Raw genomic sequence first — 23793 nt, 5'->3', positions numbered from 1 at the left:
ATAACTGGCGGCAAAGTTAAAATACCAGTGGAGGTTTATTCACTTCCCCGCGCTTCCGGAAGTATTTTTATCAAGCACCCGTATGAAATCCGCCCGTTCGCGTTTTGAAAGGCTTGCGAACAATCGTTTCTGTAAATAAACGTCCGGCGTTCTATCTCTCTTCCTCACTGTGCGCACTGTCGCGGCACTGAAATTAACGGGGATATTTTTCACCTTTACCCCGTTTTTAGCGAACACCCGCCTGTGATAGATAATTCAGTTTTGAAATGCAGTAGAATTTCAAGCTTCACGAAAAGTTTAGTCAAAGGTTGGAAATTTTTGTTTTAGTGTGTAAAACTTTCACGCTCATAAAACAGGATTTTTGATCCACTTGTTTCTGTTCTTATTTAGCCGAGTAATAAAAAAAAATAGAAGAAATAATAAGTAATAAGTACCTACACTGGTTAAAAATATTCATCATCATCATAATCAATCGTAAGACGTCCACTGCTGGACATAGGCCTCTCCCGTAAACCTCCAGTTGCTTCGGTTGAAAGCGGCTTGCATCCACAGTGAACCCGTCCATCTCGTTGGTGGACGTCCCACGCTGCGCTTGCCGATCCGCGGTCTCCACTCGAGAACTTTTCGGCCCCAACGACCATCTGTTCTCTGTGCTATATGGCCTGCCCATTGCCACTTCAACGAGCTAATTCGCTTGCCTCTGTATGTCGGTGAACCTTGTTCGTCTACGTATCTCCTCATATCTGATTCGATCCCGTAGAGAAACCCCAAGCGTAGCTCTCTCCATAGCTCGCTGAGTAACTCTGAGCCTATTTATAAGACCTATAGTAAAACACCATGTCTCGGATCCATAATATATGTCATCACTGGCAACACACATTGGTTAAAGACTTTCGTCTTAAGGTACTGAGGAATTTTGGACGAAAAGACATTGCGGAGTTTTCCAAACGCTGCCCATCCGAGTTGGATTCGGCGATTGACTTTCTTCTCGAAAAAAATATCATCATTATTAAGCCCGATCAGCAATAAACGGCCAAATTATGAACAGTGTCAAGTGGTTCAACAACCCCGAGCAGTGACTGTGCAAAACAATAACTGATCCTCGAGTTTATTCGACCATAAGTCTAATCTTACTCTTTCTCTTTCTAATAAAACGACCGTGTTATGTACCGAATAAAACTAAACTTTAATTCTTTTCAAATGTAACGCAGACAATGTCTAATAACAATCAGCATAGTGATGAAATAGATTAATATTAAGACATAATACAGCACTCTCGGCAAACACATAAGCAGAAAACCAAGCTTATCCACTGCTCTGCAATTTTTTTACGAACTAAATAGTATGTGTTTATTTAAGATTAAAACTTTACATCGCCTTGAGAGTAGTTTGCGGTAATTTAGAGCCCCGGGATAGAAAACTTCATGGGTGATTAGCATGCGTAGCGCGCTCAGCTTACACTTGATTGTGATATCGCGGCTTAGTGTAATGTGTTCCTTGTTGTATCTCATCGGAAATGCTAACTGCATTTGTAGGATGACAAAACTTTGCTCAAGTGCCTATTTTGTTGTTCTTTATTTTACATGTGATGCAGTGGTGTGGTGTAGTTTATTCTAATAATAAAATTATGAATAGGTACTTTCTGTCTAAACATCTTTCTTTTTCTTTGTGTAATAGCAGACAAACGAGCAGACGGTTCATCTGATGTTAAGTGATTACCGTCACCCATAGACATCCGGAGCACCATCAGGACTGCAGATGCGTTGCTGGCCTTATGATGGTGATTTTCCACCGGCGAGGCGAGACGAGATGTATGGCGGTGCCATATCATCATCTCGTCTCGTATGGGTTGATCAAAGTAGAAACAACAGCTTATAAAACAATAATAGGATTGTAAAATAGCGATAAAGAGCCAATTACAGGATCTCACAGGTATGTAGTCACAAACTACGAGTTTAAGCTTAATATAAACGAGGTGATGCGCTTTATGTCACATGCTACTCAAATGTCATACACACACATGTATTTTTTTAAGCGCAAATGATGCGCATGTTGTTAACGCTCGTTTACAGCATCGAAAATTCTCAAAAAGCTGATACGAAAGTGAATGAATCTCTTTTGAAGCGCGTTAACGCGCGTTGATTGCGCGTCGTCTGGGCCTAGACATATGTCGTGTGCATAGGCCCTTATTTTTTGTATAAGAAAGGGTTTAAATTCATACATAGGTAAATACAAATTGCATCTTGAGAATCAAACCGTTATTACATTCAATTAAATATGCCAGCTCGCAAAATTAAACTATGCGTTAAAATGCTTCTAAATTTAGTGACATTTTTGAGAGGTGACAAATTATGTTTAATGAAATGTCGGTTTGATTCTCAAGATGCGAAATTCTAATCTATGATTCTATTTTAAAATTAGTAACTTGAACAAAATATCATTATGTTGATAAACAACCGCAAATTCAATTAAACTGCTTTTCCTACGAAAATCCGTTTTCTAAGTGTGAAAAAAGTCTTTCTACATAAAACACGTTTATACTCAAAAGGAGAGCCGAGGAGAGAGAAATAAAACAGCTATCTCGCTGCAATACGTTTTCCTACGTCCTAATACACGCGCATGCAGCCTCCTCTCCTCTGAGATTAATAACAAACACGCCCTTTAAACTCGCCAAAGAAAACAGTGTTCTGTTATCTAGTACATAAATGCGCGCGGCGCGATCGCGCCTGGTGAAAATTCACGTGTCTGCTATTATAGCGCTTCCCGTACGATGACATTGCGTTTTCTATTGTGCACCGCAAATACGACACTTTGGACACGTTTTACGCTTAATATAATAAAAGTTTTATAAAAAATTCACCGACGAACGTCAGGCTAGGCTATATGCTTGCTTATTAAAATGTGGCAATTGGTTATATTACCGTTTAAATAAAATACATTCATCATTGTTTGTTAAGGGAATACGTATTTTAAGGCAGGCTTGAGCGGAGCAGGGTTAACCGAGTTAACTATTAGCAGATAGTGCCAAAATGTATATGGTACTGAATGAAAAGAAAAATGGGGTATTCGTTCTTCAAAGTAAGTAGTAGAACTGTAAATTAAACATAATTAAAGGTATTTACGGTATTTAAATATAGGTATACCTAGAATCATGTTTAGCATGAAGCTAAGTTTCACAGCACACGTAAAGAAACAAGCAGAAAAATCTTAAAGCCGTAGTCATATATCTAAACAAACAAAATCAACTTAATTATATATTTAATAATCACGGTATTAGGTATATACTTGTTAGTTTGAAACTAGACTAGTGTCGATATATCGGAGGGTTGGATTTACAAATGCATGGTAAGAGTCTTTAGAGTCTTTACTCTTTAGTCTTTCTGTCCGAATTTACTTTCTCGTTTAGCTACGTTTAGTGCTTTGATAAATAGTTTATGAACTTGTTAGGCACGAAACTCCTGAAAGTCCGACTTGCACTTGGCTGGTTTTTGTTACTTACCTTAACATAATTTTAAACCTTTTTAGTGAAGCGGTTCAAGTGTTTGTGGCTATACTTCGGAGTAAATTAAATGTCTATTCTATTTCTTTAATGATGAGATGCTTGGCAAAAGGGTTAAATAATTGAATATCGAAAATGAAAATACCTACGGTTATAATGTCGATGTTCAAAATATCTAAAATTAAAATATCGATTGTATCACAATATCGAAAGTTGTTATACCTATGGTCAAAATGTCTAAGATTGAAATGTCGATTGATTAAAATATCGAATGAGTAAAAATATCGATAGCCAATATATCTAAGTTGTAAATGTCAACATTAAAATATCGTACATACAAATCTGCTTTATTTATTGCTCCTTTTTTTTCTTAATAGCATTTATTTTACATAATCTAGTCATTTTTAGCACTCACCGGCGCTGCCGCGGCACGCTCGCTTCGCTCGCTCGGCTCGTGCGTTGTTGTGGTCACAGTTCTAACCTAACCGAATCAAATATTTTTGGTAATTCATGTTCAATAGGTTAGTATTGCGTCAAGGCGCGAAGCGCCTCATCTGAGCGGAATAGACCCTGTCACGTGAAAGTTCATACATAGGATATTCGATACTCTGTACTTCGATATTTTGGACTTCGATATTTTTATCTTTCGATGTCACTTTTGTAGATAAATATATTTTCGATATATTGGACGTAGGTTATCCAACCATTCGACAATATAAACTTTCGATATTTTAATTTTCGATATTTTGAACATCGACATTTTACCCGTAGATATTTTAACTTTCGATATTCAAATATGTAACAGACATAACAAATTTACGAGAAAAATAATATACTCGTACCAGCGCAAATGATGAAAATAGCTACAATTTTAACAGCGCCAACTCCTCTCTTAATATTATGTCAAAGCATGCAAAGTTGGCTGCGGCATTAAGACTCGTAACTCCGTGAAGGCTGCCGCTACATCATGTTGTTTTAAATTAAATTTATTTTAAGTAGGGAGATGTTTCACTACCATAATTATTTGCAGTCACTGCGCCACGGATTACTTAACGCTCCGTGCTGGCAACTCGCCCTCCGCTCCTTTACTGGCGTCGCTCTGCTCGGAGAGACTCGCCACTTTGGAGCATCCCGGTCCAAACCTATTACTAGAATTCAAGTAAGTCCTCTCTACTCTAGCAATCTAGCTGATTGAAATAATTCTTCCGGTGTCAGCTTTCAAATTAATTGTACAAAGTACTTAGATTTTAATCCTGTTGTTAATTGAATTTCCGAGAAGTGGTCCTTGAATCACGTCCAATTAGTTTAAAAAGGGACTTTTATGTATTCAGTTCAGGGCCGTTGGTGCCGCCGTATGACTACAACGGGTTTATCGCTAAGGTGGAATTCATCGAGGGGGTGGACAGCAGCGAGCAGCCGCCCACCGCAGCGCCCGCGTCGCCGCCCCTTGCCGCGCTGACGCATCACACGCAGCATGGTGCGTGCTCCATAATCTAATATACTCAATAACAGTTTTTATTTATTCACGTTTATTTACACTAGGTACAGTCGAGTTCATAAACTTGTGAGCAAACATGTCATCAAAAATATCTGAACACGCTTCTACGCCGTTAACAATATAGAGTCGTGTTCAGATATTTTTGATCAAAATTTTGCTCACAAGTTTATGAACTAGACTGTACTTAATTTTGTTACGGGCTGTAGACCATAGCTGTAGACCGTCATTGCCTACCGATATTTTAACGCTGTTACAAGGATCATGATTGTAATGCATGCAACTGTGTCGAAATATTGGGAGCTCTTTAAAATAAGTCATGGTCTACAATGTAGACTACCTACATCCTGCAAAAAAAGTGCCTATAATAGTTAATAATAAATGCATTCCAGCTCCATTTTGCTTCTCATTGTGACACTATAGTGGGAAATGTTTATTCAAATCAAATTGATTGAGTACCTAATGTACGAGTATTGTAGTTGTTAAATTTTAGATTTACTGCAGCAATAATTTACGCTTAGGTAACGTGGATCGTATCGTTATTATATCAGTGCGAGTGACTTTTGCGCGTTTCGCATTTTGTTCAAAGAAAGATATATAAGGGTAACCATCTTTTACGCGGATAACGCCACAAACCGCTCTTTACAGTTTATTCGTGTGTTTTTACTGTGACGGGTTTTCAGCAATTCTTTATTTTGTTTTTCTCTTTTTACAATGTTTGATACAATGCCGGAGCCGTAAATAAGCCCATACTTACATAAAGTCCGCACAGTTAGATCTGCAAGAGAAAATCTTTCAGCGAACGAAAGGTTTCCTTCGCATTCATTTTGAACTGTTTATTTAGGAACTCATTTAACACGGTCTATTGGACATTACGATAATATTTGGACAAATTTCCAGAAATTCTTTACGTCGTCGTGGAGATATGTCAAGTAGGCGGAGTTTTATATTGACGTAATTTAGTTCTCGGGACGTGACCATATATCTTCGTGCGTAGCAAATATTACTGAGTTCGTACGCGCACTTAATTTGATAGTAAACTATCGTCAGAATTCAATTCTCGAGTGATAAGGATACTGTAATTTAGTTACAGTAAATAGATACATCTCAACACTCGTTTTCCTGAAAATAATAGTAGATAAGTACTTACTCACATATTAAAATTAAAGAAAATACAAATGCAAATCCTATTAACCATTTTGCGTAGTGAAGTATTCTAGAATACTAACTCTTGTCCACAAAATTCATCTCCAAGAGTCGGGTGTTGGATTAATTCATTTATCGCGACGGAATACGAGACATATGAGAGCAGCATGGTACTACTGAGGTTTCAACTGGCAGCGGGTAGCGAAAGCGGCAAATCGAAATAGTAGATTGATAAGATAATCAAGGGTTGAAAGTGACCTATTTCACTCAAGATATTTCTACTTTTATACTATTATAGTTCAAGAAGAAATGTAATTTCATCCCAGTTAGACATTTTACTTTTAATTTCGAATATTAAAGAATTTTGATTATTAAGATTTATAAAAGAGGTATATTAAGAATAATCTGTTAAAATTTCAAACGGATGTTCGGCGTTCAAACTCCGATGTGTATACTTATTATATATATTAAGCTCTTTGGTCACGCCGTGCATCTCAATGGCTATGCCGACAGGTGAAAAAAGTGTCATGCTATCATGGCATTATGGCGGGCAGCAGAATAGAGGAATAATTTTAAATGTTCATTTTCTGTAATGAGGGCTATCGCGTATGAATTCGCCACTAGAGGCGCTAGTGTAGCGTGAGGTCTCAGAAATGTCAAATCTCATAGTTTTTGGGTGAGCTACGCGGGTTTATTTATAATTAGAATAATTTTGTGAATATTTTGCAACATCTGAAATTAATTATGGCAAATATGCGTTCCGGGGCAATGAATGTCTGTGTTTTGAGACAGTTTTGTCTTTCGGAAACCTTTGTCCTTCCTTTTTTCCGAACAAAACGGGGACTATGCAACACTGTGGCATGCTCGATATTTTATGGTACGGTTTTAAGGTGTATTAAATATGCTTTTAATCTAAACTTTGTTTTCACGCCCGTAATAACCGACTTTGAAAGCCATACGTAAAAACCTCACGCAACAGTGCGCCATCTAGTGAGACAAAAAACGATAGCCCCCATTGCGAAGAAAAATAGACCAATGTTCTCATTAATGTTGGAAAAATCGTCCGGAAAGTCCATCGTTATATGCGTTAAGCGATAATAAATTTTAAAAAAGTGGCATTACTTCCCGGATATGTCCGGGAAGTGTTTATTATTGTGCAGGTTTTTTACTTTTAATTTCATCCAAGACTGAAAATTCACCAAACAGCCAGCCAATTGTCCAATAGTCACGTACAAAACCAAGCTTAAAACAAAAAACTTTGTTTTCTGCGTTTAGCTAATGCCAATAATGATTGTGTCCAAATCATAATAAGGTGTATTTACACTTAATTATCTCCTCGGACTGCTACATATTTTGTAACAAAGATATGTTTTTTAATGTGCGATTAGTAATTGCCGCTTTAACTAAAAGTAAAAGTAATAATATTTATATTTACTAATCCTATACGTTTTCTTTTAAGTTATTTTGATTACTATATTTTATGTGGAACCAAATATACGATTCGGCCCCAAATCTTTAATATTGAAATTGAGGCGAAATAATCGAAATCAAAATTAAACATATTGTGTCGAATAAATATAATGTTTTCGTTTTATTTCCTCGCATATTTGGAGAAAAGCAGTAATATACTATTAATGTGAACCTAGATCGTAATAAACACGTCGCTTAATGTAGGTATAGCTGAGTTTAGATATATGAAAAGCTTTGATCTAGTACCTTTAAACGGGCAATTTATTTATATATATTTCGGAGATCTCAGAAACGGCTCCAGTTATTTCGACGAAATTTGGTATGTAGGGGATTTCGGGGATGAAAAATCGATTTAGCTTGGTCTTATCTCTGGAAAAACGCTTGTTATGAAGTTTTAACTCGAGCGAAGCTCGGTCACCCAGGTACTTTTAATAATATGACATAACTAATATCTTCGACTCCGTGGCTAATGGTAAAAATAAAATAAAAAATACTTTTCGCCCTAGGGTGGAAACTACGAACAAATAACTTATTTTGTTCGTTCACTAGCTCGAAAAAGCTTTCTTTATCCTTCGAAATCTGTGTGGAAAATCGCTTTTTATCCTCTTGGCTGGAAAGAGTTTTTGAAATTCGAACGTTATCGTGAGCGGGTGCCCCCTTGAAAATACGTATATCGACCGCTTACTTTCACAACCTCTTATCGGGCCACAAAATTGCTTTAGAATCATCTTTATGATAAGTACAATAGTGTTGATTTGTTATATACAATTCGTTGTTATTTATTAATAAAATAAGTTAGCACTTATTTACATTTTGTTCTATTACGTAAGTTTTTTCGTCTATATTCACAAAAAATAACGACAAATAGGTTCACACTGTCAATATTATCAATTTTAGTACTTAATAATTATTTTAACTTTATGTAGGTTTAGCTACTTGCATAACGAAATGTAAAAACTGTTGGGATAAGCTAGCTAGCATAACCTGAAACTGATTTATTTTATTAATTTATTTGCTTTCATCTAGTTACTTACTATTTTACTCGCTGTCGTGAGGTGAAAAATTGTGTTTCGCTCATGGTTCAATACTAGAATCTTTCGCTTACTCAGGTTTCAATATAAGCACTCGTGCCAAGCAGTCACTTTCCAGCCTTGCATAACAAATAACTATTTTTTTAATTTTCCAATTTTAATTTTTCATCTGTAGAGATGCAAACGCAATTTTCCACCCGGCTATCTACCCATGAAAATTAAACTTTCCGAACAGGAGAGATGAAAACGTATTTTAAACCTCTGAAAACCCATCGATTTTAGATTAAGGCTTCATAAAGTTTGTATTATTATTTATTTTGTGGCGCAGTGGATGGGATATTAGACATGGAGAGCAACTCAGTGACGAATGAGATTTCAAGCGGAAGCGGGAGCGGAGGCGGAAGAATCGGGTGCGGTTCACGTGTGCGCGGCTACGGGCCAGGCGGCGCGCGCTCGGGTCACTTCGACACTCACGCGGCGCCCTGGCGCTCCCAGTGCGTGATCCATCTGCTGGGTGCGCCTACAGATGTCGTGCAAGTGTCCTTGTTTAATTATAATTTAAGGTGAGTACGACTACCGCTGGCTACTGTGGCTTATTATATTATGCAAAAAACTTGCTGACGAATGAGGTAAAGATTTATAGTTATCCTTGGAGATGAAGAGTAACACGGTGACAAATAAAGTTTTCAGAAAAGAGAGTCTCCCGCTATAACGAAGGGAGTTCTGCAATATCAGAAATCCATATCTAGATTGACTGACAAGACCGTCATTTTATAAGAACAATGAGATTTGAGATTTGAGAATTGTGAAACTGAAGTGGCAATGGGCGGGGCACATTGCTCGCAGGCCTGATGGCCGATGGGGTCAAAAGGTTCTCGAATGGCGTCCGCGGACCGGGAGACCAGCTGTCGATAGGCCTCCAACAAGATGGAGCGACGACCTGGTTAAGATGGCGGGATCGCGGTGGATGCGAAAAGCACAAGACCGGTCTGAGTGGAGAGCCTTGGGAGAGGGCTATGTCCAGCTCAGTGGACGTCTTTCGGCTGACATGATGATGATGATGATGAGATTTGTTTCAGTGTGTTCTTAATTTTTTTACAGTTAAGCTTGTTTAAATACAGTTCAATCTTGTAAGCTTTCATGTTACCTGCATAGTTCATTTGAAATTTCGCTAATGAATTTCGGAACGGCTTAGGTTTTACGTAAATAAGATTTGGTATCTCTAGCAGAGAGCTATTGAGGAACTGTAGCAATTACCATTATCAGAACTGTCAGCAAATTCTACTAAGATTACTTTATTGTTTACGAATTTATAACGTGGCCTTTGACATTGACTGTTATGGTTCACAGAACAACAACAACTGGATAATCAAAAGTGTCTACTACTGATAATCTTAATATATTTGGAGAATTTAACTTAGTGCGGTAGTAGAAAAACTTTACTTAAAACTTTACTAAATAAAAAAAAAGGGAAGTAATTCTGCTTCAACTTACGTCTATTAGCTTTCATATAACTTCGTCTCGCTTTCTCAACATATCCTTAATAGCGATCGCAGACTCACTGTCAATAGCTAAACCTTTCTTACTTTTATTTATTCAGGTTACAAAGTTGTAGATCTCATATTGAGATCTTTGAAGGACTTCACGAGTTTGGCTCGAGGGAGAGAGGGGAACGGTCTGAGAGAAACGAACGGACGCTGTTAAGAGTATGCGGGCCCGCAGTGAGAGAGGCCAGGGACCCTTCTGGAAAGTTCCTCGTTCGACAAGCGGTCATATCGAAGGGTGCTAACCTGACAGTAATGGTGCGGCGAGCGACGTCGCAGAGTGCGGACGACGAGGAGTTTGTCGACGGAGCTTTCGCGTTCCACGATGGTTAGTATTAGTAGGCATTAGTGCTATTTTTATACGAAATTCATATAAAAATATGTATGTTTGTAAACTCTTTATTGTACAAAATAGTATATGAATTCATTGGCTTAAGTTGTGTAGCTGTTGCTTCGTTAATCACAAAGGCCAGATATCGCCCTATTTGTGTGACATAATTTATGGACCCAATAGCGACTTAGGAAGAAGCCCTTTCCCCGTCCCAATACGATCTACTTTTACACTTTTACACTTATAATATAAACACTTAGATTCAGGGTTAGACAATAGGCGGTCTTATCGCTTAAAAGCTATCCCTTCCAGACAACCACACATTGATTGATGGAGACACATTGATCTTGCGCGAAAGACAGTTAATTATCTGCATGTAATTATTGCGTAGAGCAACACGAAGGCACCGCGGCGCCGGACGCGAGCTGCGCGGCCACGCACTACGGGCTGTCGGCGCCGGCGCACGGCGGCGTGGCGTCGCCCGCGCACCACCACGTGTTCTGGAATCTCGAGCAGCGGCTGCTCTGCACGCACCGGTTCATACCGGCCGCTAATCAGAGCGTCACTATCGAAGTACGTGCTTTTCTTCTTCCAGCGCTTTCTCTTATTTCCAGACCTGACTCTAAGAGACTGCAGTACGGAAAAGTGATCTTGCGCTCATTTTGAACTATGACCTTAGATTTTTGAGCCGTTAGGGTCATTTTCTTCTAAATTACTTTTGCCCAGAATTGCACTCTTTACTAGTGCATCATTATACACAGATACTTTCAGTGCTTGTGCTGCTGTATGGAACAGTAATAGGAAGACGATCTGTGAAATTGGTTACATATTAGAATATTGAAAATTAAAATACCTACGGTTAAAATGTCGATGTTGAAAATATCGAAAATTAAAATATCGATTGGATCACAATATCGAAAGTTGTTATCCCTATGGTTAAAATGTTTAAGATTGAAATGTGGAATGATTAAAATACCGAATGATTAAAAATGTCGATAACCATTATATCTAAGTTATAAATGTCATCATATTTGAATATCTAAAATTAAAATATCGTACGTACAAATCTGTTTTATTTATTGCTCATTTATCTTAATAACATTTATTTTACATAATCTAGGCATTTCTATCACTCGCCAGCCGCTTACGCGGCACGCTCGCATCGCTCGCTCGGCTCGTGCGTTGTTGTGGTCACAGTTCTAACCTAACCGAACCAAATATTTTTGATAATTCATCATTTTACCGAAATATCTATAAAGTCAGGTTGGGTTAGTATTGTGTCAAGGCGCGAAGCGCCTCACCTGCGCGGAATTTGCGGAGCTCCGTTGACCCTGTCATGTGATAGTTCACGTTGATATTACATTATTTCGACATAACGGGTTAAAATAATAGGTAATTTATAAATACTTAGTACGAATACTCGTATAATAAAATGTATTTTTTGTAACGTTACCAACAGACGTGCCCGCAAAATGCCTCCTCTATGTTTGCCATAGGATATTCGATACTCTGTACTTCGATATTTATAATAATTTTTCGATACCACTTTTGTAGATAATTAGATTTTCGATACCTATTTTATTTTTCGATATTTCGATACAGTCGACATTTTAATTTTCGATATTTTGAGCATCGACATTTTACCCTTAGGTATTTTAATTTTCGATATTCAAATATGTAACCGTGAAATTACTAACACGTGAGGTTTTCTATTTTAACCTTCCAGGCTGGCAACGAGCTGGACTGTATAATGACCAAAAAACCTCTTTTCTTTTTCCCTTCTTTCTTTTTAGATGCGTTATAGCTACTGCCACTACCCATTACCCTTGTTTAGTGGAAAATGGGCATAAGACTTCACTTCGCTTCTCTCTTCAGGATATAGGCATAATTTTATAACTACTATCATAATTTTGTCCAGATCCAGCGTCTCGAGCGCATGTGGAGCGCAGAGACAGCGGGCCCTGGCGCGGGCGCAGGCGGGTGCCGCACGGCGTGCGGGGACGCGGGCTGCGAGTGCCGAGCGGGGACTCCGCTCCACTACCATGACCACGTCGCGTTGGTCGCTGCCGATGGCACGCACCTCTCCTGCCTCTGTGGCGATTTTCAGGTAAGACTGTTTGAATAAAATTTTGACTAACAGCTCCTTTTCAAAGGCGCTAATTTGCAAGGAAGGATGTTAACATAAAAACTTTTTCACTTATCATCATGCTCGTAAAGTTGGTATTTATGCTGAATCTAGGCGACATAATAGTACATTGTGTCTTAAGGGCGGTAAATAAGGAATTACGTACGAGAGTCTATTAGACTATTAATGAGTCGATGTTCGTAATTCTAGTACCGCCTGTGCGACATACAATGTTATTCATCACATTTGCGAGTAAAATTGTATATTTGTAAAAGAAAAACTAATATTTAAAAAAAATTGCCGATACCGCTGACTGCGCTCTTCGCAGTGCCAGCCTTCCCCCGCCGCAGCACGTGCCAGACGTGCGCGCGCTCCTGCAGCAGCACGCGCACGGAGTAGCAGCGCGCGTAACAGTATTAGTACGGGCAATGACTCATTTACCGACCTTGGGCTTCATGAAAAGAAAATTAGTACGGGCAATGACTCATTTACCGACCACGGGTTTCATGACAAGCACATTAAGGTCGAGGGTTTTATTTGGGGGTTGCAAGCAAGGTAGCTTGCATGTTACGACACTGTTTACGAGCAAGTGTGATGAAAATGTTGTTATATGTTTATAACAACGAGGTTACAAAGGTCTCATTATCAATTCATCTCCAACTCAACAGCTCCCACCGGGTTCTCTATCGTTTGCCCGAATTTTATATGCCCGAATGTATCGTTTTCTAGAATTTTCATTTGCCATAAAGTAATTTATTTCTGAAATACTAATTTCTTCAGAGTTGATATTAAACTAACCTAACCTAACCTATTGCATTCTATATGATGACATTTAAAAAAATCCTGAAAACAGCACGGTTCTATATATTTTATGGCAAACGTTGGTATGGCAAGTGAAATTCGGGCAAATGAAATTCGGGCAGGTAAAGGTAAACGCTCCCACCGCTGGGCACAGGCAAGAGAGCTTGGGATTAAGTTTCGACGCGAGCCCGGGATCGGGAACTTCACACGCGCTATTGAAATACTGCACAATTGTGTGCAGGTTTCTCGTGATGTCTTCCTTCACCATCTAGCCCGTGGTTGGTGCGGGGTTACTGTTTTATTTTGTCATCGCCAGCTACGCTACGCTCGAGTCACTCGACGTGCTAGTTGCAATCAACGGAAACCATATCAAGTATAATGATGTGTTGATGAGAATTTTCTGCTAAAATCATGCCTACAGCTATTTTATTCGACTACTTACTATTCATAATTACTCGACATGATTACAGCGGTTCCGCTAGGCACCTGTACCTACAAACGGAATTTTTGATAACCAACAAAAGAGTCTTTCAAGATTTATTAAATCAGGTAATTTAAAATAACATCCGCAAAGCCACTTAAGAGTAACATTTATAAGGGAATCATAAAAGTTATTATTTATTTAAAGGTCGAAAGCAATTTTGCTGCTGGAAATTCGCTGAACGCTGTTATTTATTGTAATAATATCGATACGACATCGCTAACACTTTGATTTTCGTAAAAGCGGAGCTTTTCAATAAATAAGACCCCAAACAATTATTTTACTGATGTAATATTTCGTCCAAAGTACATTTCGTAAAAGACGGTGCAAACAAATTAATCGTGTTATTTGGGCCTTATGCTAACATGGCCTATGGCTAGGGTTGAGCGCTCCCTCACGCAGCCGCCCCTTGCTGCGGCACGATTTGTATAATTAAGTAAGAGGGTTACCATCAAGTATACGTATCAGGAATAAGGTACTCCAAGACTCAAACCACTAATCTTTAAAGGATCTACAAAAAAATATATATGTAAGCTACATTATTATTAGTATGCTCACATCTGCCATCACCGTAACCCGCAACGGCAGTTCGGGCGAGCGTCGATATCTGACTCACCAGTCTATTAAATTCAGTGTTCATTTCCGTTCTACTAATTTTCTTGGCGCGAACTTTCAGTCTTTTTGTAATCGAATAGCAATTAACTGATTGCTAACTTCGTCCTATTTCTTAACTTTACCAAATGTAATAAACATAAATTACTTTAGTAGAGAGAAACAACTAAGCGCGTAAGTACTTTCGCCATTGTGTTTAACACCCTGTACAAGATACGCGTCTGAGGGTCTGGAGAGTATTTTTACCTACCACTCAAGCGAGGAACTGCGGACTGGCCTTTTTGTTTAGTTTCTTTTGTTGTTTATCGCCCTTAGCCAATCCACACTAGCCGTGTTTGTGTTGATTACTATTAGACAAGAAACCGTTGTTCAATTTAAGAACTTAAACGACATTAGATTTTTTTTAATGACACTATCTTAATTGTATACATGTTCTGGTTATGCGGTTGAAACTTTTGCATGCATAGCACAACTTCCGTCCAGCGAACAAACACGTAATTTAATTATTCTCTGCACTGCACCCCTATCAGGAGTTGGCGATGCCTACCGCTTGGCGCAAAATTACCGCGAGGAAGCATTGTTGCGAAATTTTCGACAATATCAAGGACTGATGGTTGCCTGCTGCCTGCCCCGCCTCGTCCCGGTGGTCATAAAACATGGCCTAACTGGCGGCGTGTCATCCTTCCGCCCTTGTTATTAGTGGCCGGGCGGCGCTCCGGGCGACAGTTCGGAGTCTCGCCCCTGAAAATTCAATTACTTAGCAACTGACAGCGTATGCGTATTGCGTAGACAGTTGCAGGCCAAATACGTCAATACTCTGTGCACGTATGTGGTAGCATACCGCAACCTCTGCTCCCTTAGGTCATTAGTAATTACTTACATGAACTCTGAAATGCACGTGGAATGATTGTGTGCTGAGTCGTTGTTAACATGGATATTTGGTCGCTAGGCGGACTGGCTACCGGTTGTGGTGCGCAGCTGGACGAGCCTGCGACTCGAGTACTCGGTGGCACACTACACGTACGCCAGCCGAGGGTTCGAGTACGCAGCTGCCTACAGCTTCAACGATGACGCCATGTGCGGACAGCGCACCTTCACCACACATTCCGGTAACGTCATAACCCATTACTATAACTCGACGTCCATATCCCATTACATTTGCAATGATCCACACGGCGGATGAAAAAGGAACGAGAGATAATTCGATGAAAAGGTCCGACGGAAGTAGGAGATAATCGGCAATTTATCCCCAATGAACTCTACGGACCTCGATCGCATAAAACGAAAAACAAACAGTTCAATTTGACATTCGACACGCGTCGGGGTTTTGGAAAATGCGTTGGATATTGTTCTCGGCGGCGTGGGGCGTGTCTCAGAAAATTACATGGCACGACCCAGTTTCACGCGGCCTGGGGTGACACTGAATCGAAAAAAACCTTAAACAAGATCGTAAAGTTCCAATTACGACATAGCATTGCGGCGACTCATTGTGTCTGCCTTTTTATTTCATTATTGCTCACGTATTGCTGTCGCTTGAAATTTCTTATTTTTATTTACAACGTTGATGTATTATTTTGCTCTCTCTTTCCTGTAGGTGAAATATCGTCTCGGAACGTGTCTGTAACGGGCAGCCTTAATGAATTCTTCTATCAGCAGTGCACTTGGGTACTTGACTCAAATGTAGAAAGGCAGCTCTTCATTGACATATTTTCGGAACAGGTAACAACTAACACTAATAACTGCTAAGAAGTCTAGAATACTAATCATAGTTAATGACAACCACTTAGCAAATCATTAAAAAAAGCTCGTACCTACCTTATTATAAAAATCGATAATTTTTCTGAGAAAACTTTATGCGCATTATCAATTTTCTCAATTTTGTTGACGTACTTATTGATTTGAGATTGAGCTACGATATTTTTTCAATGAACATAATCACTTTTTGCATTGATCACTCCCGTGCAAGCCGAAACCAGTCATTGAGGGCGCAACAACCCTGAGATTAAGCAAAGGGAAGATAAGTCTTATCTTACATAATTGAATTCGAAAGGATCATTCTTTTGAGGCTTGGAATGAAACCTGAAGGATCTTTGTAAAAATAAGCAAGTTTTAATCTTATCACTATAATTTCATGAATTTAAGAGACTTAAAAAGCGTACAATTTTGCGTAAAAAATTTCATTACAGTTAAAACTTAAAACGGCTTGTTTAGACATAGTTCATTAGCATCTGTAATAAATTATTAGTAAGTTTTAATTCAGTTTATGTTGATACAATTGCAGTTTCAAAGAAATTTGGAATATAATATTGAAAGGAAAACCAGTTACAAGATTTCACATGAATAACTTAAACATTTGACTACCTTACCAGGCCCCAATCAATGAGGCAGCCTATAGGTTACGAGGGCACTTCGGCAAGTTTGCGTTCTATTATAAGGAATCCCTTTGTATTCGGTTAGAAACTGTTGAGTCTACCCATGTTTTATGACTAGGTAGGTACCCCTAATAATACAATATACTTATCATATCAACAAGATTAGGTATAATCAATGTTAAATGAATAAATAAATATCACGGGACAATTCACACCAATTGACCTAGTCCCAATGTAAGCTTAGCAAAGCTGTGTTATGAGTACTAAGCAACGGATAAATATAATTATATAGATATATACATACTTAAATACATATTAAACACCAAAGACCCGAGAACAAACATTCGTATTTTTTCATACAAATATCTGCCCCGACACGGGAATCGAACCCGGGACCTCAAGCTTCGTAGTCAGGTTCTCTAACCACTAGTCGTCTAAATATTATTAAAATAATAATAATATATGTTAATATTATAATATTTATAACTGGCCATTACCCGCAACTCCGTCCGCGCAAAATTCGTTTTTCGCTATCCCTCGGAAACTATGCAATTTTCGGGATAAAACTATCCTATGTCCTTCTCCGGGATTCAAACTATCTGTATACCGAATTTCATCAAAATCGGTTCAGTGGTTTTGACGTGATGAAGTCACAAACATACAAACAAACAAACAGACCTACAAATTTTCGCATATTTATAATATTAGTAGGATAAAAAGCCTAACAGGAAAATCTCAGTGTCGTGTTTGATCTTTGGCACGACGTTCTAAACCGTTTTTGCTACCAAAAAAGTCTCAAGTTTGCCATTCTTCTTGCAATATTACACAATATAAAATTGCTATAGTAAGCTAGTTTAACCCCATCGTATGCGGGAACTAAAAAAATAATATATTCAAGTCTGAGCTGTTTAATAAGCACAAATTCTGCTGATTTTAATAAAAAACAAAATAGCCTGAAATTTGGCATGTAATCGCGTCCTAAGCATACCAGGGGTTAGACAATCAAATAATGTTTTTTTTCTAAAGAAAGAGACTAGCTTGTCTTATCCTAATAACTAGGACAAATCGTGTGGATCGTGGAACATCACGCTACACGAGTGGTCGGGCGCGGGCGCAGCCAGCGACGCCGGCCTGGCGGCTGCAGCCGGCGAGCTTCTGCACATTTACTGCGCGCGGAACAAGAGCCAGACATACCGGCTACCGTGGCAACACAACACTGTTGTTATAAGGTATTTGTACAGAATTGGAGCAAGCGGCGGCGGCAGGCGAGATACTTCACACTGATGCGATTCACGATGATACATGAGCCAAAGTTACCAACTGCCGGGGCACTGATACTGACGTGATAAGGTTCATACTGGCACAAGGGGCTCATTTACAAGCGCGGTACAAGATCCAACTCTGACAGTTGTTGCGGCAGCTCTATGGTTTAGGGTTTATAAGCATGCTGCTTTGACCAGTAGGGAATGTCTCATTATAGTAATCGACCGATTAACCCCAGTAAACTTACTGCCGAAAATAAACAGCACCAATTAAAAACCAGCACCAGTTAACGAGAAACAGTGTTTACTAAGGCACTATAATATAATTTAGAAAAAAAATAAGGTCCCAATATTATTTGACTATCGCAAAAGAATAAGTATTAATCCCGTTGGTTGACACAAAATAAACGGATGTCATCTAATCGTATTTCCTCATAATTACTGCGAAAAACTGGCTTTTATGTGCTGACTAGCTTTAGCCCGCGGCTTCATCCGCGTGGAATTCGGTTATCGCGCGCTGTTCCCACGTGGCCTGGGTCTCTCTAGCCCAGAAATAATCTCTATGCCAAAAATAACGTCGACCCATTGCTTCGTTTCGACAAACATACAAACGGACGGAAAGACGGACAAACATACAAACACACTTTCGCATTTATAATATTAGTACTTACGGATATTGATTTTGTTGACACACTTTTTATTATGTACTTAACAATATGTTACGTGTTTTTTAAATCACGTCGGCGTCAATATACCGAAAACAAACCCTCGCACACGTAAACTAATACTGTCCAAATATTTAAGGCACGTACATAGCGGGCACCAACGGGGAAACATCCAAAGAAAATAGTGAATCAAAAGAAATCTTTTGAAGAGTCTTTTAACACTATCTAAACAATTTACAAAAGATAGAAAACACTTTTCAAGGCGGCCATTTGCCAGATTATTTAAAAACGGACCTCGGCCTTAATACACGGTCGTGCCAAATACGTGAAAGCGCATGCTTCTACACACTTTATTGGTACAAAGGTTTTCTCTCTGTGCATATTAGATAGAGGTCGTGAGGGAGGACGTGGCAGGCCTTCCGAATGCCTCGCCCACTCGTAAATCCCGAATAACGATGTGTAAAAACAAGCCCGTCGATGAGCTCACTACCCCTGTCGAAAATACTTTATAACGTTTGATGGCAATGTTTCATCTCTAAACCAATAATGTAGGTTGCTCTTAGTGTGATTAGATTACTGTTGTTTCGGGAATCCGTAAATGTTTTGTTTCCTACATACATTTGCGATACAATATGTTGTTTGCAATGTGATTTTTGCAACTTATTATGGTGGAATTATTTAACAGTGATCCCTGTGACAGTAAAAACCTTCCTAAAAAATATTACCAACTTTTTGGCGATCACTATGAGTTATCACTGTTTCAAAGGGATCATCGTAAAACAACTTTACCGTAGGAAATAATGTGGCATTGTGAATTTCTTGTTATTCTTCAGAGCAGTTCTGTAGAATAGGACTTGATATTTGATTCTATGTTGGTTAGCGGCGAATTAAAAAAAACATACTTGTTCGCCAACATGTGAACAAGTTGTGTGTCTGAATTTTAACTTCAAAAAATAAATATGAGCCCTCGTGCAAAACATCTACACAACATTAGTCACATGAAGCTAACAAGCCTCGTGGTGTGTACGTGCTGCGAATAAGCGCAGAAGGCGTTGTTACAATGAAATACGAGCAATTATTTTGTTGGCAGACTGGTGGCTCTGTCACGTCAGCAGCCGCTGTACACGATCCGCTGGCGGTCGCAGGTCGTGCGCGCCAACACGCGGCTGGGCCCGCCGACGCCCGCGCCGGCCGCTTCTGCCGCCGCCACCCACCTCACCGCCATCCATTTAGCTCACCTTTTAGTCATAGCGGCACTTTGCATTACAGCTGATAAAACTTTCCGCGCGGTAATCGTGTGAGTGTGACATCTCTGTGAACTTTACGGTGTTTAGACACTAGTTACCTTAAAAATGAGACTCAAAACAGTACTTACCTAAGGATGACTGCACGAGACATTAAATGGTGTATGTGTAGCCAATCAGTATTACGCTTGTGTGGAGACTAGCCCGTTCCTCTCATCATGAGCCATGAATGAGTGTGCGAAATACACGGGATGTAATGTATTTTACTTAATAGGGATAATTTAGTCATACAATGTAATTCAAATGCGACAAGAAGACTGTTTACTTGCTTGAGTTATTAAGCAGCACTTTTGTAGAAAATAATGTAAAATAATTCGGCAAAATGCTATTTGAGTGTTTTCCTGAGGATAGGTAGGTGAGTTGAGAAACTGTTGACAAAACTTTTTCAGCTGACCTATTCTACGAGTGCAACGTACTGTTGAACCAACTGAATCGGGTCTCACTGTGGTATGGAACTATTTCACAGAAAATGTCATAAGGACGTCGCATTTTCTAAAAAAGAATCATTAGGTAAGACACTCATTTACTGCGAGCACGTTCTATGCTGAATCAGGAATCCAATGTTTCGATAGTATATCTCCAGGAATGACGCAGTCTTTTAGTTTTAAATTAAGTAATATCACATTTTGTAATGTACATTAGCCAACGATAAGTGCGTCAAAGATGCAGTCTGTTAAAAAGTGTACAGTAGTAGATATTCGTTGAAATGGAAATTTCTGGCACTGAACATTCTACTTGGCAATGTTAACCAATAAAATGCTAACTTACTACTTTTGACAGCAAGATTCTGCTTAACCCTTAAATTGATAGTGTACACCAAAGTGACTATGATTCAGACTATCATTTTATATTTTTTTTAATGTAGAATTTTTTGGACTATTAGACCGACACGAGGCTTGTATCATGAACTTTTTTCTATTTTGTCAATTTAAGGGTTAATTAAAATTTAACAAGAAAAAATAAAATCTTCACCAAATCTATCGAGTAAATTAATGAGCGTTGCAAAGCATAAGTAGGTAGACAGTTTAAAGTAGTGTAATGGTGCGAGTTACCTAAACTAAGCAAATTATAGCATAATAATTACTATATTGTTATGAAATAATTATTTGGTGGTAATTTATTATATACATACGCACATTATAAGTTACATACCGGCTTAAAATAGTCTCTTTTTTGGTTGAAGCGGAGCAATTTATTGGTCAACTATGCCGGTATATACCTAATTAGGTATATTTAGTCCAACACAAAGATAATATATATTTTTTTACACTGGAATATGTTAAAAACAAAAAAAAACATACGTTCACCTCGTATTCGACTGTACAGTGGTACACTTTTTTCATTCCTTTGTGAACATTAACCACATTTCTAGTCACTAATAGCTATGCTATTGTCAAACCAATTTGTTCTTTAGAATGTTTAGTGCCGAATATTGACTATTTTACTGACTGTGTTACCACAAAAACTTGACTCTCCTAACTTTTTTCATAGAAAACGGTTTTTTAGTTTTATCTAAAGTTATTTTATGTTTTTGTGGTAAGACCATAAATGTCTTTTTTTGGTTAATGTTAGACATTCATATATAAAGTTAAAATATTGTATGTACGTCTCGATGTCAATTATGGGATATGTTAAAAGGTATGTTTATCAAATATTGACGACTGATGAATGACAGAACGATTTACTTCTCAGAGGACAAATACTGAAATACTGAGCCTCTGGGTTAACCGAAGAATGAATAACGTGTACTTATTGCTTGTTTGCATTTCAGTGTTAATTACTGCAAATATTTATTGTTGCCTTCCTTTTATCATAGAAAAATCGTTTGAAATAAAAAATATTAGTTACAAAAGGATAATAATCACCACTTAAGTATATAATTGAGAGTTAAACTCTGTTATTCTTAAATACGTAATGTGCACTCGATTTCAGATTTGTAACGAATAGGCAAAATATATATAAAAATAGTTTCATTTTAAATATTACCTATTCACTTGCACAGTTTTTTTAGAGAACAAGTTCCAAAGAATTAAGCAAAAAAAATACACAGAAATCTTATAAACGTAGGAACCTAGTTGATGTAAGCATGACCAGCCCCGGAACTGTACTGACTATACTAGGCTAGAACCTGAAATCCACGGAATAAACAATACAACTCAAAACATAGACATTAATTTTTCAACAATGTCTTAGCAGCGGAAGTTTTTGCTAAATCGCTTTAGGGAATGTTCTCAACAGTTAAATGGACTTAAAGCTTTGATAAGGTCGTTCGTAATTTATGAGAAAATAGATTGCTGTAGAGGCAATATTGTGTCTTGTTTAAGTGTTGTTAATGATCGTCAAAGCGCTTTCAGAAGGAAATTGTTTAGTTTTCGGAGTAATCTCAACTCCAAATTATTGTCATCGAACCTATGCATATAAGTCTACGGCGATGTTCAATGTTCTTAGTGATTATTTATAATAGCAAATTTGTGGCAAATTTTACATTATTGAATTATTTTTAATTTAGACTAGTAGTTGTACATAGTTAAATATTAATAACCTAACGAAATTCTCATCTTAAAAGATGATTCCGTGGTATTATTAATAACGTTTGTTACACCGAATTAGATAAACTGAACGCATTTCGTATTTTTATTTACTGCCCTTTTTCCCTGCATCTGAGTTTTAAATAGGTGATTAATGTGCTCAAAAAAATTATGCAATCTATTTCAAATACCTTTTTTACGATACTGCTTGAAAATGTGGCCATAGATAACCTATAAATCCAGTACACAAAATTTATATTTGTACATTTAACAGCTCATTAATGGCTCACAAAACACGACAACAATGTTACGCGTTACGTAGAGGCTGGAAAGTAAGCAATAGATGAACGAGTTAGTTAATTTTTATTTACTGCCCTTTTTCCCTGCATCTGAGTTTTAAATAGGTGATTAATGTACCCAAAAAAATTATGCAATCTATTTCAAATACCTTTTTTACGATACTGCTTGACAATGTGGCCATAGATAACCTATAAATCCAGTACACAAAGTTTATATTTGTACATTTAACAGTTCATTAATGGCTCACAAAACACGACAACAATGTTACGCGTTACGTAGAGGCTGGAAAGTAAGCAATAGATGAACGAGTTAGTTTGAAGGCCGACCCGAAGGGATGGCCTTCGATAATACGAGTCCATCTATTGCACTTCTGGCAGAGACTAAACATTGTGATTTTCACGACCACTGCGAAAAATTCACAAAAACAAATTTAAAAATCCAAAGACGCGTTGCTCCCGCCCATTTTAGTTTTTCTTTTATGACATTTTAAACGAATCCGTTCAGTACCCAACCACATACTTATTAAAAAAATATAAACGTCATCCTCGTCATGTCCGACCTTCTGCGCTGCAGTGGCGTTTTTTCATATCAAAAAAAATTAAAGCATTTTGTGCATATTATGCGTTTAAGAAAAAAAAACACTTTATAAAAGTCATTCCTTAAAGATATTCATTCAACCTAATTCAATCAGACTCTCGTGGCACTACCTATAGGTACGTATAAAGACGCGTTCCCCCCATTTAGTTTTTTTAATGATAATATTTTTTTAAACGATTTTCTTCGTAACCGTAAACCATTCTTTATTTAAAAAATATAAACGTCATCCT

The 23793-nt window shown here is 38.1% G+C and overlaps 1 protein-coding gene across 2 annotated transcripts in view; it reads left to right on the top strand.

Moving 5' to 3' along the window:
• Window positions 1–22762, top strand: part of LOC141438438 (uncharacterized) — a 49945-nt gene extending 27183 nt beyond the window's left edge. For both annotated transcript variants that reach the window (XM_074102306.1, XM_074102307.1), the window contains 10 exons: window positions 4530–4658; window positions 4831–4976; window positions 8970–9204; window positions 10242–10513; window positions 10908–11089; window positions 12435–12623; window positions 15485–15644; window positions 16130–16254; window positions 17967–18136; window positions 19925–22762. In XM_074102306.1, the coding sequence (XP_073958407.1) occupies window positions 4530–4658; window positions 4831–4976; window positions 8970–9204; window positions 10242–10513; window positions 10908–11089; window positions 12435–12623; window positions 15485–15644; window positions 16130–16254; window positions 17967–18136; window positions 19925–20135 (1819 nt within the window). In that variant the 3' untranslated portion in view covers window positions 20136–22762. The remainder of the gene's footprint in view (window positions 1–4529; window positions 4659–4830; window positions 4977–8969; window positions 9205–10241; window positions 10514–10907; window positions 11090–12434; window positions 12624–15484; window positions 15645–16129; window positions 16255–17966; window positions 18137–19924) is intronic.
• Window positions 22763–23793: the final 1031 nt, after the last annotated feature.

This window comes from Choristoneura fumiferana, chromosome 18 (assembly GCF_025370935.1).
Source record: "Choristoneura fumiferana chromosome 18, NRCan_CFum_1, whole genome shotgun sequence".
NCBI lineage: Eukaryota > Metazoa > Arthropoda > Insecta > Lepidoptera > Tortricidae > Choristoneura > Choristoneura fumiferana.
The sequence above is the reverse complement of the archived record's forward strand: the minus strand, read 5'-3'. Positions and strand labels throughout refer to the sequence as shown.